This window comes from Vigna unguiculata, chromosome 9 (assembly GCF_004118075.2).
Source record: "Vigna unguiculata cultivar IT97K-499-35 chromosome 9, ASM411807v1, whole genome shotgun sequence".
Lineage (NCBI taxonomy): Eukaryota > Viridiplantae > Streptophyta > Magnoliopsida > Fabales > Fabaceae > Vigna > Vigna unguiculata.
In genome coordinates this window covers 22,387,103-22,404,245 of record NC_040287.1, presented here as the reverse complement: position 1 = coordinate 22,404,245, position 17,143 = coordinate 22,387,103, and the positions used below count along the sequence as shown (strand labels likewise).

At 38.4% G+C, this 17,143-nt stretch overlaps 1 protein-coding gene across 1 annotated transcript; it reads left to right on the top strand.

Moving 5' to 3' along the window:
* Positions 1-9,094: 9,094 nt before the first annotated feature.
* On the top strand, positions 9,095-9,511 carry LOC114163563. Its single transcript, XM_028047868.1, has one exon. The coding sequence runs from the start codon at positions 9,095-9,097 to the stop codon at positions 9,509-9,511; it is 417 nt and encodes a 138-aa protein (XP_027903669.1).
* The last annotated feature ends 7,632 nt before the right edge of the window (positions 9,512-17,143 follow it).

Below are 17,143 nucleotides of genomic sequence, written 5' to 3'. Positions count from 1 at the left end.
GAGGAGGTAAGTACACTTCATACTTTTTCTTTGCATTTTATACATATTGAATACATTGAGGACAATGCATGGATAAAGTGTGCGGGTGTGGGGAGATTTCCCTCCTTTTTTGTTCTTGTTTTCTATTTGTTTTGTTTTTTCTTTTCTAATTTTCTCCTTTTTTGTTTTTGTTTTCTATTTGTTTTGTTTTTTATTTTCTAATTTTCTTTTCTGCTTGTTTTTATTTTAAAAAAAAAAAAGTTTCTGTTTTCAATAAAACATATTGACATTGGATTTTTGGATTTGATTTACTAATTGGAACGGTCATAATTCTGGGAAAATAAGAGCCATGTGCTATGAATGGATTGATTCTGTGATTTACTTGATTGAGTTGATTTGAGAGTTTCTGGAATAAATCTTTTGTGAAAGAGCTTTTGACCTTGTGAGTTTTGAGCTTTATTGTAAGGATGAACTACCATGTGTCATTCCTATTTTTCTTGTGTGATTTGCTCATGTCTTGTTGGTACTCAAATGTTTAGCTTGATTCTGTTGTTTTGCATCTTAGGTGAACATGCATGATTTGATATGACTGAGGCATTTCTTGTTTTTAGCTACTTGGCCAAATAAGCTAACCATGACATTGATCCATTGGTAGCCCCTTGAGCTTAAACCTCTTTTTCTTGTTTTGAGCATATTGTTAAACCTTAAAAAGAAAAAGACCATGTTTTTCCTTACCTTAGGGAGAAAGCAGGAGCTAGTGGATTATGTTGAGATTGGTTGAGGAATAAAGTGTGGGGGTGTGTATTTCCCCCACAAAGTTGTAAAAATGGCAAAAAGGAAAATAATTGTTGATGACAGAGTGTTGTAATGAAAAATGATTGTTGTCTGAAAAAGAGCAACAAAGGATAAAAGAAAAAAAATTGTTTTTGAAACTATGCTCCATAACTCTTTCTTCCTTACTATTTCAAAAACACACAAATCCTAAAGTTTTTCCTACCTTTGCCTTGGCCTCATTATAACCTGTGAAAAGTCCTCATGATTTTGAATGCATGTTTTCTGAAAGCTGTGAATATTAGAGTCTTGCTAAGCATTGAGAGTGTTTACTTGCATGGGTATTTTGAGTGAAAACACAAGCCAAAACACTTGAGCGAATCTTGGTGAGAAAATATATATTTAACTTGAGTGTTTCTCTTTCATATTTGATTATCTTGTAAACTCAAAAGATTAACTCATGTCTGAAAAACAGAATTTTATCCATTTGTTTGTGCATGACAACATGATTTCTAGAAGATTGATCTGTTTCCATTGGTATTCATTTCTTTAATCCACTGAAAATATGGAATAAAAGACCTCAGAAAAAAGTTTTGAAATTATTCAATTTTGCCCAGGAGTGCAAAAGGATAAGTGTGGGTGTGTGATGAGTTCAAATTTTTGCCCTCATTTAATATTTAAATTTGGAGATTTAATTGAATTTTCTGTGCTTAAAGATTGATTTAATTAGGATTTGTGATTATTGGATTTCTTGAGTAAGTTTGGTAAAAGTGGCGTAAAAATTGATTTTAGTTGCATAAAATATTATTGGATATTCTAACGTTTGTTAATGCAGCTGGAATTTATTTTTGGTCAATTAATAGTGCGATTTTGAAATATTCAAAGTTACAAAATAAGTCCAAAATCAAGAAATTCTGGAAAAAGAATAAATCAGGAGCTAAATGCACCCCCAAAATTTATTTGCACACTCCTTCCTCAAGTGGACCACAAAAACCTGTTCTGCACCCCCAGTTTTCACTAAGTTGCACCCCTCCTACCACTTAAACTCCATTAAACCAGATCATGCCATGTGGCAATCCCCACCTCTTAAAATTAGCCAACCAGAACAAGCCACGTGTCATAATCCTACCCTCACCAAATTAACCAATCAGATTCTGCCACGTCATCATCTTCATCTCCCAAAACCCTAACCCTAATTTCCACCACCATGGCAGCCGCCGCCGCACCTCCTCACCTCGCCGGCGATGCACCAGAAACCACGGCAGCCACCATCTTCGTCCGCGACCACCATGATTCTGCAGCACACACCATCTTCTCGCCTCCGCGCCACTTCACTCGCGCATCGCCACCACCACGCACCACCAGAGGAGAAGAGAAGCTGCAACCACCGTGAGTCCCGCTGCCGTCATTGCGAACACACGCCGGAAAACGCTGCTGGAGCGAACGGCCACCGCGAGTTCTTCTTCCTCATGCATCAGCCATCGAAACTGCCACACCTCCGCTCGCCACACCTCCGCGAACCAGAACGCCATCGCAGCACCTCTGTTAGCCACCATTGACGTTCCGCACATCACGGCGCAGCTACCACAACCACCTCCATCTCCATCGCAGTTCCCGCAGCACCATCTACGGCCTCCGCACCAGACCTGCAACCACCGCTAGCGCGACCTGCGCGAGTTCCCGCAACAGCAGCTACGCCGCAACCACCATGCCTTTCCATCTTCTCCGCAGCGCCACCATCATCGCGATCACCGTTCGCGCATCTGCAGCAACATCGTGAACACAGCCGCCGCCGCACCACGCAGCCACCATGAACGAGAACGAACCAAGGCAGCCACCATTTTCGCACCAGCAGCGAACACCGTCCACGCGCACCAGCAGCGTCCACAAACCTCCACCACCACGCCTTCGTCGCCGGAGAAGGAGGAGCAGCCGCGCCGTCATCCACAAGCCTCCATGAAACTCTAAACGCAGCAAACCCTAGTTTGGAGAGAGAAAGTGCACTCTGCGCCACGTGTCAGCATCTGATAGGACAGTCAAACTGGTCAACTGGTCAACTCTGGTCAACTGGTCAAAGTCAGCAGTCAACTCTGGTCAAAACTGCAAATATGGTTAAATGAGAGGGGCAGAATTGGAAATTGGACAGGAATTAAGTTGCTAATTAATTAAATAAAAATAAAATATTTTAGCAACTGACAGATAAAGCCCAAAGTCCAGTGGAAGCCTATATAAAGAGACTTAAGGGAGCAGAGGGACTGACATTTTGACAGCTGACAGCTTAGACACTTAGAACTCTCTGGTTTTGGTAGATACCATCTCCACCACATCTCTCATTCTTTCTTTATTTTCTTTCTTTCATATCATCATGTATTCTATCAAAGCCATGGAGGGCTAAGCTTTTAGGGTTGATTCCACTATAATTTCTTAAATGGATTCTGAGGTTAGATGAATTTATATGTTTTGTTATTTTGATTATTGTTGTGGTTTTTGTTTATCTATGTCCTTTGCTTCTTAATCGAATAGAAAATAATGATTTTAAATCTACATACATGCTAATCATATGAGTTAAAAGGTTTTTAAATTAAATTGAGACTTTACTTTGATTTTGTTTAGAAACTTTCATTTGATTAAATAAGTTTTTGCCAATAATTGAGACTTTAATTTGATTAGAGGTAATTACTTTAACTAAAATTAGTCAAGACTTTACTTTGATTAATTAAGTTTTCTATTTGGTAAAGAAACAAAGGAATAGACATGATTAGGCATAGTAAAATTAATTGAGACTGTACTTTGATTGAATTTACTGTGGATAATCTAAAAGTTCTAACTTTTAATTGAGACTGTACTTTGGTTAAAAGTGAGAACGCCAAAAAATTAATTGAGTCTTTACATTGATTGATTTGTAAATCAACAACAATAATTAATTTAACAATAATCTCTAGATAACCAATGAAGAATCTTATTTAGAAAAAGCAGTGGAATTGACCTATTTACTATTATTGTGTTTAAAATCTTCCGTGTCATTTTATTTGCATATCAAAACCCCCTATTTTTATAATTGCTAGTTTTAATTGCATTTTTAAGAATCAAATATTTGAGATCAATTCCGTATTCGTTGTGAGACGACTCAGGGTTATATTAACCCTAACTATTTTCTTCACTACAAACTGGCAATACTGAAGTTGCTAAAGTAGTGGTAATTTGATCGCCTAACGACAGCGATATCACATATAAAACCAAGAACAATTAAAGGAAGAAGAAAACATAAAATGGAAAGGAAAGGAATGGTAAAAATGTGAGAAGCACGCCACTACAAGGCTAGGCTAGAAGCCATGGCAACCTTGAAGATGAGTGGATGTGTGCCGCCACTTGCTATGCAAGATAAGGCTTAGAAGTATTCACTCCCAAGGGAGGAAACTCTCACAAATGGTTGAGACACAAGAGTGTTTTTACTTCAAAATGTTCAACCCTTTTACATGTCTAGGAGCACCCCTTATATAGAAGAGTTTAGGGGCCTCTAAGCAAATAAAATATACCTAAGGATGTCTCTACATAAACCTAACCCTAGCTTCTAGAAACTAGGTCAAATAAGGTTACAAAAATGAGAGATAAAAGAGCTAATTATGGTGTGTGCAAGGCTAATTTCGTTCTAGCACAAAAGGAGACAAAGAATGTGTCTCATATGTCTCCAAAAAGTGGTCAAAGTGTGCTAAAAACAAAGGAGACCAAAGGTACATAGGTACACTTGCTTCATGCCTTTTACTTTATGCTTTATGCCTTTGCTTTACTCTCTCCTCCACATCATTTATGCTCCCCAATCACCATACGCCACCTAGCATTGCTTTCTTACTCCTAATTAACCTACAAAGCAAATAAACATAGATTAGCATGTTGGATTAGGTGAAGTCAACTATAGTCAACAAGTCAAACCTAGTCAAAGGTCAACAAGTCAACTAAATTTGATTCAACTAAGTCAACTTAGGGAATCAAAAATAACAAACACAAATGAAAGGGATGAAGGATTAATGAACTTCCTTTCTAAACATGCTTAGTCTTCTTAAGCATGTGTCTCCATCCTTGGTTGGGGTCAATCCTTCATCATCCTCCCCTCCTTGGAGAGAATTTGACCATAAATTCTTTAAGCCTTTGTAGATGGAGCTTGACTTGATTTGGGGGAGGATTTGTGCCTCCCTTTTATGAGCTCTTGTTTCATCCTTTCTAAGGGTATTACCCCTAACTTTGGTTAGGCCATCTTTATTTTCTAAACTATTCTTCCTCTCTTGCTTGTGTTTGGGGCCTTCCTTTTTGGCTTGGGAAGAGAAGGAAGGGTAATGCACATCTTGCTTTGGAAGATATTTTTTGTAGGCAAGTAACACCTTGGTGAAAGCTTGCCCCTTTTCTTTTTCTTCTTTATCTTTTCTTATTATATTTCTATCCTTATTAACTTCTTGAGGTGATAGAGGTAGTAAAGTTAACTTTTTCCCATTTTTGAAGAAAATGTATTGGTTGGTATGGCCATCATGTAAAGATTGTTTATCAAATTGCCATGGCCTACCTAGTAAGATATGTGTGACTTCCATGGGAACAACATCACATAGCACCTCATCTTTGTAGCTTCCTATAGAGAAGTTAATTAGGACTTGTTTATTGACATCTATTTCTCCCTCTTTACTTATCCAAGCAAGCTTGTAGGGCTTAGCATGAGGAATGGTCTCTAAGCTAAGCTTTTCCACCAACCTTGTGCTAGCTACATTGGTACTACTTCCTCCATCAATAATTAGAGAGCAAACCCATTTGTTAATTTTGCATCTAGATTGAAAAATGTTTTCTCTTTGAGTTGGCTCAAGCTCACTTTGATCTTGACCTATCATGCGCCTTAATAACATAGGGTCTTTCTCAAAAATTTTAGTTTTACTAGAGGAAGAAGATTCTTTTGAAAGAGAATAGGGAGATGAGTGTTCACTTTCAACATCATTACTCTTCTTTAAGATCATGGTCCTTTTGGTTGGGCAATTTAAAGCAATGTGATTATAACCCAAACATTTAAAACATTTAATGGAACTTGATCTTTGAGAAGTGGAATGGTGAATATGATCACTTGGTGACTTACTTTTACTTGGTGGTTCTTTATGAGAGTTAGAAGGGAACTTATCATGTTTCTTTTTATCATTTGCCTTCCATGAGTGACTAGAGTAGTGGTTGGGTGAGTAACTCTTTTTTGCCCTTCTTTTTCTTTTCAATTGAATTTCAATCCCAAGGGCAAGTGTGAAAACATTTTCAAGAGTGGAGTACTCATACAACTCTACTTGGTCTTTTATGTCTCTCCTAAGACCACTCACAAATCTTTTTATTTTCTCTTTATTAGTTTCTTTTATTTCAACCCTACGCATATGAGACTCTAATTCTTTAAAGTACTCACTCACACTCATAGAACCTTGGTGAAGCCTTTGGAGCTTCAAAGGAAGTTCCTTCCTATAGGAGGGAGGAACAAATCTAGCGCGCATAAGAGTTTTAATGTCCATCCAAGAAGCCGCGGGTGGCCCTTGGTCATAATTCTTACAAACTTTATGCCACCAAGTATTGGCATACTCCAAAAATCCTAAAACTACTAGATCAACTTGTGCTTGATCCTTTACATGATTTTCATTGAAAATTTGATCAACTTTAGCTTCCCAATCAAGGAAGATTTTTGGATCACTTCCACCATAGAACTTAGGAATCTTTAGAGTTTGCTTCTCTTGTGATGGGTTGCGCCTAGAATGCCCTCTTTTCCTAGCCTCTCTTTCTTGCTCTTTAGCTTCAAGCCTTTGAATGTGTTCTTGGATTCTTAGGTCACTTTGCTCCTTTTCTTTTCTTAATTGTTCAAAGGACTCCTTCCTAGAGAACTCCAAATCCCAAAGTAATCTCATCAATGTATTGTTTTTGTTTAGAGTAGGTGCATTTGATGAGCTTGCCATGATTCCTACAAAAAAACACTCAAAGCCAAGACAAAATAAATGAATTAGGAGTTAGACAACATGAAAACCGAGACCAATTCCAACCCAAAATGTAACCCAAGTGTTTAGATCACTCTCCCAAAGTAATAAGGCAAGGCTACACTCAAATCTCCTCCAAAGGAGTGAAGCAAACACTTTTAAAAACTTGTTCAAAACCTTTCAAATGCAAGGCAAGTGATTCGGCCACAACATCCAAAGAGTTTCAAGAAAAGAAAACTACTAAGACAAAACAAAGAACACCTAGTGACAAGCAAGAAAAGCACAAAAACAAGGAAAGCTAAACTCTAAAGAAGAAAAGTTTGAGACAAAACTTTTAACAAGACTAAAACAAGAAAAGCACATTTTAAAGACTCTATGGAAAGCACTTAACAAGCATCTTCAAGTCTTAAATCATGCATACACCAAGAAAGATCATAACCAAGTTAAAGCATGGAACTAATTAGCCAATATCACCCAATTCTCAAGTATGAAAACTAGTAGCATAACACCTAGTGAAAAACACACTTTTAGTTCACCAAGGAGCAAGGTTGCTCTCGGTTTTTAGGCAAAAATTGGTGCAAACTTTTCTTCTTTCACAACTAGTTTCATAAAATGGTGAGAAAGAGTTTTAGGTGGCTTGGACACTTAGTTCCTCAAGTTTTAGGCCAAAATCAATTTCATGGAGCATACATCAAGCAAGACATAAAGTGAAAGCAAGATTCAAATACTTGGAAAAACAAGAATAAGAAAACTTCAAGCTAACATATGACATATGACTCAAGCAAAAGTTAGGCACATTTAAAGACTCAAACATGTAGCTATCATGCATTTAAACTTTTGGAAATGAAGGTCAATGATTAAGCACACAAAGACATGTTATCCAACAACATTTAGGAGTAAGAAGAGTAACAAAAACAGTAGCCAAAACTGTCCAACATAACCTGAAAAACGTTGATTCGCGGTGATCTCGGCAGCTCTGACCTTTGCTCACTATTTCAATCATAACTCTCTCCACAGAACTCCAAATGCATTGGTTCTTTTTTTGTTAAAAACTAGACTAATAGAGCTTTCTTTGGACATCAAGAACGTAATTTTTGGACCACTGAGCAGGTGCAGTTTAATCTTTTAAAATCGTGAACAGTTTCTGCCAGCATTGTTTTTATGTGAACCATTAAAAGATAGCTACACAAGACAAGGTTAGAACATGAAAACACCATATTCAAGGACAACCAAAGCTCTAGATACCAAATGATGAAGGATTATCTTGTTCCTTTTTAACATTATTGAATATGGTGTGAGTTGATTAAGAAAGCTAAGTGAAATCCCCACTGGACATTAAGATAGCAAGCTATCTAGATGTGAAGGTTCCTTTCACAAAGCTCAAGAGAAGAAGACGATGGATTGATTCAAAACAAAAAGGAAATGGAAAGCACATAAACCATAGAAAACCAAGAACAATTAAAGGAAGAAGAAAACATAAAATGGAAAGGGAAGAAATGGTAAAAATGTGAGAAGCACGCCACTACAAGGCTAGGCTAGAAGCCATGGCAACATTGAAGATGAGTGGATGTGTGCCGCCACTTGCTATGCAAGATAAGGCTTAAAAGTATTCACTCCCAAGGGAGGAAACTCTCACAAATGGTTGAGACACAAGAGTGTTTTTACTTCAAAATGTTCAACCCTTTTACATGTCTAGGAGCACCCCTTATATAGAAGAGTTTAGGGGCCTCTAAGCAAATAAAATATACCTAAGAATGTCTCTACATAAACCTAACCCTAGCTTCTAGAAACTAGGTCAAATAAGGTCACAAAAATGAGAGACAAAAGAGCTAACTATGGTGTGTGCAAGGCTAATTTAGTTCTAGCACAAAAGGAGACAAAGAATGTGTCTCATATGTCTCCAAAAAGTGGTCAAAGTGTGCTAAAAACAAAGGAGACCAAAGGTACATAGGTACACTTGCTTCATGCCTTTTACTTTATGCTTTATGCCTTTGCTTTACTCTCTCCTCCACATCATTTATGCTCCCCAATCACCATACGCCACCTAGCATTTCTTTCTTACTCCTAATTAACCTACAAAGCAAATAAACATAGATTAGCATGTTGGCTTAAGTGAAGTCAACTATAGTCAACAAGTCAAACCTAGTCAAAGGTCAACAAGTCAACTAAATTTGATTCAACTAAGTCAACTTAGGGAATCAAAAATAACAAACACAAATGAAAGGGATGAAGGATTAATGAACTTCCTTTCTAAACATGCTTAGTCTTCTTAAGCATGTGCCTCCATCCTTGGTTGGGGTCAATCCTTCATCAAAAAGTTAGGTTTGCCGGTTTATGAGCTACAATGTGAACTTGTGGTATCTATTCCGATGTCGGGTTTGGTCAGGACGTGGTCCTTATGTGCTAGGTGTTTAGTGGAAGTAGAGGGGCACATATACAAAGTAAATGTGATATGCGTACCGCTACAAGAATTGAACGTGATCTTGTGGATGGATTGGCTCTCTGCCAATCGCATTCTTATAGATTGCCGACATAAAAAGTTATTGTTTCCCAACTCAGTGGAACCTGAGTTGTTATCGTCTCAAAGGGTTATGAAGGAGATAAAAGATGACGCGCAATGCTTCATAATCTTTACCCATCTACAGATGGAGAAGGAGAAAGGGACGTCTGTTATACCGGTAGTGCATGAGTTTGAAGATGTGTTGCTGGAGGAAGTACCAGAGTTGACTCCTAGTAGAGAGGTGGAGTTCTCTATTGACCAGGTGCTAGGAACCGGTCTGGTGTAAATGGCTCTGTATCGTATGGCCTTGGCGGAATTGGTGGAACTCAAGAATTAGATAAAGGAACTGTTGGGAAAGCAGTTCATACAGCCCAGTACTTCGCCATGGGGAGCACCAGTGTTGTTGGTGAAGAAGAAGGCTGGGAGTTAACGTTTGTGTGTGGACTACAAGCAATTGAATAAGATGACGATCAAGAACAAGTATTCCCTCCCAAGAATAGAAGACCTGATGGATTAGTTGCATGAGGCTTCGGTATTTTCAAAGATAGATCTGCGGTCGGGATATCACCAGATTCATTGGCAATTGGCTTTGTAGAGCAATAGAGGCCACCACAAGTGCAAGCATCCGGTGAATCTGACTAATTATATATATATCCAGATAATCGTGTCTTGAGTCGTAGTGTCTTGTTTACGAGTCTTCACATGCTTTGTTGATGTATGTATCTCTCGCTATACAATTGTATGCAATGGTATGATAAATCATTTTTCTACTCTAGCTTACCCTTTCTACTTGTTTGTATGTGCTATGTGTGATTTTTCTCCTTTTGTGATGATCATCAACTCCTCGAAGTCATCAAGGTGATGGAGGTTTTGTTGCTTAATTTGTCTTGGGTCAAATCCCGCCTATCTTCGAGTTTCCTTTTTGGGATGTAGTCCATGTATTTCCTTGCTCTTGGAGCACTTATTTTAAATACTGTTAAACTTCTTCTTCTGCCTTGTTATTGGCATCGCGGTGTGTTTAGTTTTCCTTTTAAGTATTCTTGGATAACTGTAAGGAGTAGCGTTTATACTCCATGATTTTGCCCTTTTATTATTCAGCGTAATGATTTTAACATCCCATTTAAATAATAACATAATTAAATGAAATCTTACACTGGATAATATAAAGAGCCAAGTTGCGGAGTATAAGGTGATGTGACCCCAACAAGCCCAAGCTCAAGTGCATCAACAAGCCCAAGCCCACATCAAGGCCCAATCACTAGAAGCATGATGAGAAAGATTCACATGGGCCTCTCACAAGATGATCAAGTCAATCATAGGCTTTTTACATTATTTACATGGGCTAAAGAAATCTCTAAAATATGAGATGATGCATGAAGGAAGTAGTCTAGATTTAAATTGGGCCATTGTTTAGGCTTTGCTTTCAATAAAAGCTAGAACACTTGTTGGGATCATTTGGGCCGATCCCAATGTGCTACCATTGGCCGAGAGTTACTAGAGTGACTCTCCTTTTGGATGCAAGCAAAGCATGAACTAAGCAAGGAGCATGTGATGGAAGCATGGTGCGTGTGACTTGGGCAAGGAGAGTGTGATACGCCACTTGGCACCATCTAGACTCATCTACTACATCACATGGTCTATAATCAAGCTTCTTCTCCAAGCTACATTTGCATTTCATCTTTGTTGCATTTTCTCTTCATTTGGCCGGCCATGTGCCTATAAATAGAGCCACTCAAATATTGTAATGGTTACTCTTGAATTGCTAATAGATGCTAGTGTTTGAGATCACTCCACACTTCTATTAATTTGAGAGCACACATGGCTAACCTTCTCCTTCATCTCCTCTAGCCACCTTCCATACCATAGCTCCACTTCTACTCTTCATCTTCACCAAATTCTCCATTTCCGAGAGTTACCTTTCTCTAATTCTCCAAATTCCGCTGCACTTCATCTTCTCCTCATCATTCTCCATGGATTTCCTTCCTCTCCTACTCCAAGGACGTCCATCAATTGGTATCTAGAGCCATCCAAGCCTTTGGTGCATCCATCCTCTTGGTTTGGGTAAGGTTCTTGGTCCATACTTGTCTCCTCTTTCATTTTCCGTTTTGTCTCTCTTCTCCACTGTTTTCTTCACTTTTGCTGCTGTTTTTTTCATGTTTTTAATGTTCTCCACCATTTGACATTGACGCTACATGAATCTCCATTGATTCACCTTATATTACTCCTTGCTTCATTGGTGCAAATCAGTCCTTCTTTGCATTTTATCATTCTAGTTATGTTTAAGTCATGTTCTATGCTTTGTTTGTGCTTTAATTCATCTTTTCCACCGTTTAATTGCATTGCTTACTGAATTGATTGAGTTTCCGCGCGACATCTCACAGCCAAAACACTATGATCCTTCAAGTAAGTGTGTGGATGTTTAAGGCCTGAATCCTCACTGTTTTTCATCTGTTTCACCGATTGGATTGTGCTTTTGTGTGTCTAAGATTTTCTTTTATGATTCATGCTTGATTTCAGTTCATAATCAAATTCTTTAGCTATGCTTTCCATAGAACATCTCCTACAATTTCAGAGAGCAAATCTGCTCCAGTTTTCTTCTGTTTTCTACCAAATCACTGAACGCACAGTCTCTGTTTTTTATTTTTTGTGAGTAACTCAGTGCTCCAAAATTCAATCTGATTTTTGCCTCATTTATTTAACATCCAGACGAAAAATACAAAAAAATAATCATTCAAAAATGTTGAGTACAAAAAAAATGAAAAATCCCGCAAGTTGAGGCTCATATTTCCGTTTTCTGGCACTGCAGTTTTCGAAAACTCACTGTTTCATTGCTGTTTTGTGCGTGCTTGTGTTTTTAGTGCTCGTTTTCACATGAATTTTGGCTTGAGTTTGTACTCTATATTGCTTCATTATTGATTTGCTTTGGAAGTCAATTCATCACTTCATTTGCTACTGCTTTGCAATGACTACTTCAGCCATATGATTGAGCACTATTGTCTTGCTGATTTTGCTGTTTTCATCTATTCTAGTGCATTTCTAGGTTCCTTTTGTGGTGCTTGCTTTTATTTTCCAGCCTTTAATTTCTTGCTTGTCACTTCTTGAACCTCCTTCTAGTCATGTTTCATTTCAATTCTCTTTTGGTTTAACATTTCTAATTAGCTTTTCTTGCTTTCTCCTTTGTTTGGGTTCATCTCTCGGTTTTGGTTGATTAATGATGCTATGGAGTTTAGAATGGTTTGTATGATATGGTAGCATCTTAGGTGGTGGATATTGAAGTAGAATTTTAGCTTGTGTGCTTATCCTTTTCCTCACCTATTGAGAGTTTTGGACCTATTCATTTGAGAGTGTGTGTGCTAACTCCATTGCTTGGTATAGTTTTTTTTGTTGTTTTGTTTTTTGGTGCAGGTTTGGTGGCTGTTTTGGCCTTAAAACCAAGACTATAGTTGCTGTTTTGCACTTCATTTTGGTGGCTTAAGGTGCTTACAAGTGCCTTACTTGGTGGTGGTCTTTGTTCAAATCAAAAGGAGGCTACAAGCCAAGCTCTTGGCTCTTGATTTTGTGCAAATTGGCAGCACTTTGGCAGCACATTTGGAGTTGCAATGTTTCTTATTTTTGGCTTTATTTCTTTGTACTTTGTACTTCTTTTTGGCACATCTTATTTGGTACCATTTTGAAGCCTCCTTGATTGTGAAATTGCATCTTTTGAGCATCAAAATTTGAGATATTAAGTGGCTTGAGGTTGCTTCATTTTGAGTACCAAATTAGTGAACCAAAAATGATTTCAAATTCCATTGTATCCATGGCCTACTTAGGTGTCTTGGGGAACCAAAGGTGTTCAATCCCATCTCCTAAGTAGAACCTTTTTCATATTCTAGTGCAACGTTTTAGTAAGTGAGTGTGTTGAAAGTTCTAAGTGCTTTCTCACCTTGCTTTTAGGCCGCATAGTTAGACGCTTAGTGGTTTAAATTTGTGAAACCAAAGTCTCTAAAATTTTTGCCATTTAGGGGTCCGTTTTTTGTGTTAGTCTTTTCTTTTCTTTGAGTTTTGTTTGTGTTTGTTAGTGCTTAGTGTCTCAAGTGATTCTATTTACTTAGCCTTAAACAATTGTGTGATCTTTGAAACCTTTTGCAAGTACATCTTCGCAAGGATTGGCCTTGGTACTTAAGAAGTCTTTTAGACTCACCTCGCCTAACCTGGAGGTCTACTTGTGCTTGGTTTCTTCTTTCACTATTTTGTTAAAGTTCTAAGTTCTTTCAATCACCATGAGCACTAGAAGGGCTACTCGTGCTAGTACCCAACATCAACAACATGATGAAAACAACCTCCACACAAGTGGTGATGAGGAGGTTGAGGTTGATCCTAGAGTCCTGAATAATCTCTCTCAAGAGGTTAGGGACCTTAAAATTCAAATGGCTTCCATACAAGCCAATCTTCAATTAATTGCCAATCAACTTACCCCTCCCAACCACAATACCCATGCCTCTCCTAGGCCTTCTCGTGCCCCTTCAAGGCATGAGTATGATTTTGAAGAGGAGGAAGATGAGCGCATTAACCTTAGACAATCGCCTCGTGTAAGAAGGCAAAGGTGCATACCTCCTCACCCAAAGGAAGTCAAAATTGATTTGCCTCATTTCTATGGGAAGGATAATGTTGAGGTTTTTCTTGATTGGGTTGCAAAAGTAGAAAAATTGTTTGATAGTCATGTTGTGGAGGAAGAGAGGCGTGTGTCTCCAGCTATTCTTAGCTTTCAAGGGCATGCTCTTAATTGGTGGACTTCCTTAGTCCTCCAAAGAAGGAGAAAAGGGATACATGATATTGAGTATTGGAATGATCTTAAGGAAGCCCTTCATGCCCTCCATGCTCCCTCCTACTACAAAAGAGAGCTCTTGGACAAGCTCCAAAGGCTCCAACAAAGATCTATGTCTATAGAAGAGTATAGACAAAAGATGGAGCTCTACATCATAAGAGCCGGAATTGAAGAAGAAGAGGAACTTACCATTGCTAGGTTCTTAAGTGGACTCAATTACAACATAAGAGATAAAGTTGAGTTGCTCCCCTACCGCAATTTTAATGATCTTGTTCAAATGAGCATCAAGGTGGAGCAACAACTTTTGAGACGTCCTTCTTGCAAGGATTCTCCCTCTTTTTCTAAAAATGATTTTCCAAAGAAAGATTTTTCAAAAGAAAAAGAGTCCACTCTTAAGAGCCTTACAAAGGTAAGTGACAAGGGTGAATCCTCCACCAATAAAAGAGGTAGTGACATCAAATGTTTCAAGTGTCTAGGTAGAGGTCATGTGGCCGCTCAATGCCCTATCAAACGCACCATTGTGCTTAAGGGCAAAGACCTCTACACTAGCCAAGAGGAGTCATCTTCAAGTGACTCCGACACTTCTTATTCTAGTGATTCTCAAGAACATTCATATCCAAATGAAGGGAAACTTTTGATGATTAGGAGGCTTCTCAATAACCAACCTAGCATTCCTCTCAATGATCAAAGAGAAAATATTTTCCACACAAGATGTGAGGTTTTGAAAAACACTTGTTCTTTGATCATTGATAGTGGATCTTGTTGCAATTGTTGTAGCACAAGATTGGTTGAGAAGTTGAATTTGACTTTGTTACCCCATCCCAAACCTTACAAACTTCATTGGCTTAATGAAGATGGGGATCTCAAAGTTGAACATCAAGTGAAAGTCAAGTTCTCCATTGGGAAATTTAAAGATAAAGTTTTATGTGATGTAATCCCAATGGAAGCTTGCCATATTCTCTTGGGGAGGCCTTGGCAATTTGATCATAAAAGCTTACACAATGGCCACACCAATGAGATCACCCTCCAACATCAATCAAAAACTTTTGTGTTGCATCCCGTCACTCCTAGCCAAGTTGCTAGTGATCAAGTTCAAATGCGAGCTAGGAGAGAGGAAGAGAGTTCCAAGAACTCTAATGCTTCTAAAGATTCTAAGGACAAGACAAAGGTAGAGGAAGTTTCTTCTTCTAAGGATGTTGCTCATGAAGTTCTTTTAACTCATAAAACTCTTTTGCACACTCTTCATAATGAGCAACCTCCCTTCCTCTTACTTTGTCAAGCAATCCTTACTTGTCTTGAACATCCTTCTCTTAAGGATCTACCTCCTTCCATTCGTGCTCTCCTTCATGAATTTCAAGATATTTTTCCAAAGGATGGCGCTCATGGTCTCCCACCTTTTAGAGGGATTGAGCACCAAATTGATTTTGTCCCAGGGGCAAGTCTTCCTAATAGACCTGCCTATAGGACCAACCCAATTGAGACCAAGGAGATAGAAACTCAAGTGAATAAGTTGCTAGACAAGGGATGGGTTTAAAAAAGTTTAAGTCCTTGTGTTGTGCCTGTGTTGTTGGTGCCCAAGAAAGATGGAAAGTGGCGTATGTGCTGTGATTGTAGGGCTATCAACAACATCACCATAAAATATAGGCATCCAATCCCAAGACTAGATGATATGTTGGATGAATTACATGGAGCACAAATATTTTCAAAAATAGACCTCAAAAGTGGTTATCACCAAATTCGTATTCAAAAAGGTGATGAGTGGAAAACTGCTTTCAAAACAAAATTTGGTCTATATGAATGGTTAGTCCTGCCTTTTGGTCTATCTAATGCTCCTAGTACATTCATGCGCCTAATGAATCATGTCTTGCGAGATTGTATAGGCAAGTTTGTTGTTGTCTATTTTGATGATATCTTGGTGTATAGTACAAGCTCTAAACTTCATGTGGGTCATCTTAGAGTTGTGTTATCTCTTCTCCGAGACCACCAACTCTATGCTAACATTGACAAGTGCACTTTCTGTGTAGAGAGTGTCATCTTTTTGGGATTTGTGGTCAATAAGAGTGGGGTGCATGTTGACCCTGCAAATATCAAGGCCATCCAAGAATGGCCTGTGCCAAAGAATGTTGGGGACATTAGAAGTTTTCATGGATTAGCAAGTTTTAATAGAAGATTTGTCCCCAACTTCCCCACCATTGCTTCACCCCTCAATGAACTTGTTAAGAAAGACATATCTTTTGAGTGGGGTGAAAGACAACAAAAGGCTTTTGATGATATCAAGACTAGGCTCACCCAAGCTCCCATTCTTGCTCTTCCAAATTTTGAGAAAACTTTTGAGCTAGAATGTGATGCTTCTGGGGTGGGAATAGGTGCGGTTTTGTTACAAGAAGGCCATCCAATTGCTTATTTTAGTGAAAAACTAAATCGTCCTTCTCGTAACTATTCCACCTATGACAAAGAGCTATATGCTCTTGTGTGAGCTCTTCATACTTGGGAACATTATCTTGTAACAAAAGAGTTTATTATCCATAGTGATCATGAAACTCTCAAGTATTTGAAGAGTCAACACAAATTGAATAAAAGGCATGCAAAGTAGGTTGAGTACTTGGAACAATTCCCTTATGTTATCAAGTACAAGAAAGGGAAAGCTAATGTGGTGGCTGATGCACTATCAAGGAGATATACTCTCTTAGCCAAGCTTGAATCCCAAATTCTTGGATTTGACAACATATGTGAATTGTATATTCATGATCCCTTCTTTGCTACCATTTATCATGATTGTCTTACTAAGTCCCAAGGCGGCTTTTATCTCTCAAGTGGATATCTTTTCAAAGAAGGCCGCCTATGTATTCCTCTAGGTTCTCATAGAAAACTTTTGATCAAAGAAATGCATGAGGGGGGACTTATGGGTCACTTTGGGGTCGCCAAAACTTTGGCCATGCTTAAAGAGAAATTCTTTTGGCCCCATATGAAAAGGGAAATACAAAACTATTGCGCTAGTTGTTTGACTTGTTTGCATGCTAAGTCTAGCGCAATGTCTGCAGGGATGTATACTCCTTTGCCTGTTGCTTCCACCCCTTGGGAGGATATAAGTATGGATTTTGTCCTAGGGCT

What these genes read in the sequence shown, in the direction of transcription:
- LOC114163563 (XM_028047868.1), top strand. Translation starts at nt 9,095, where the DNA reads ATGTCGGGTTTGGTCAGGACGTGGTCCTTATGTGCTAGGTGTTTAGTG.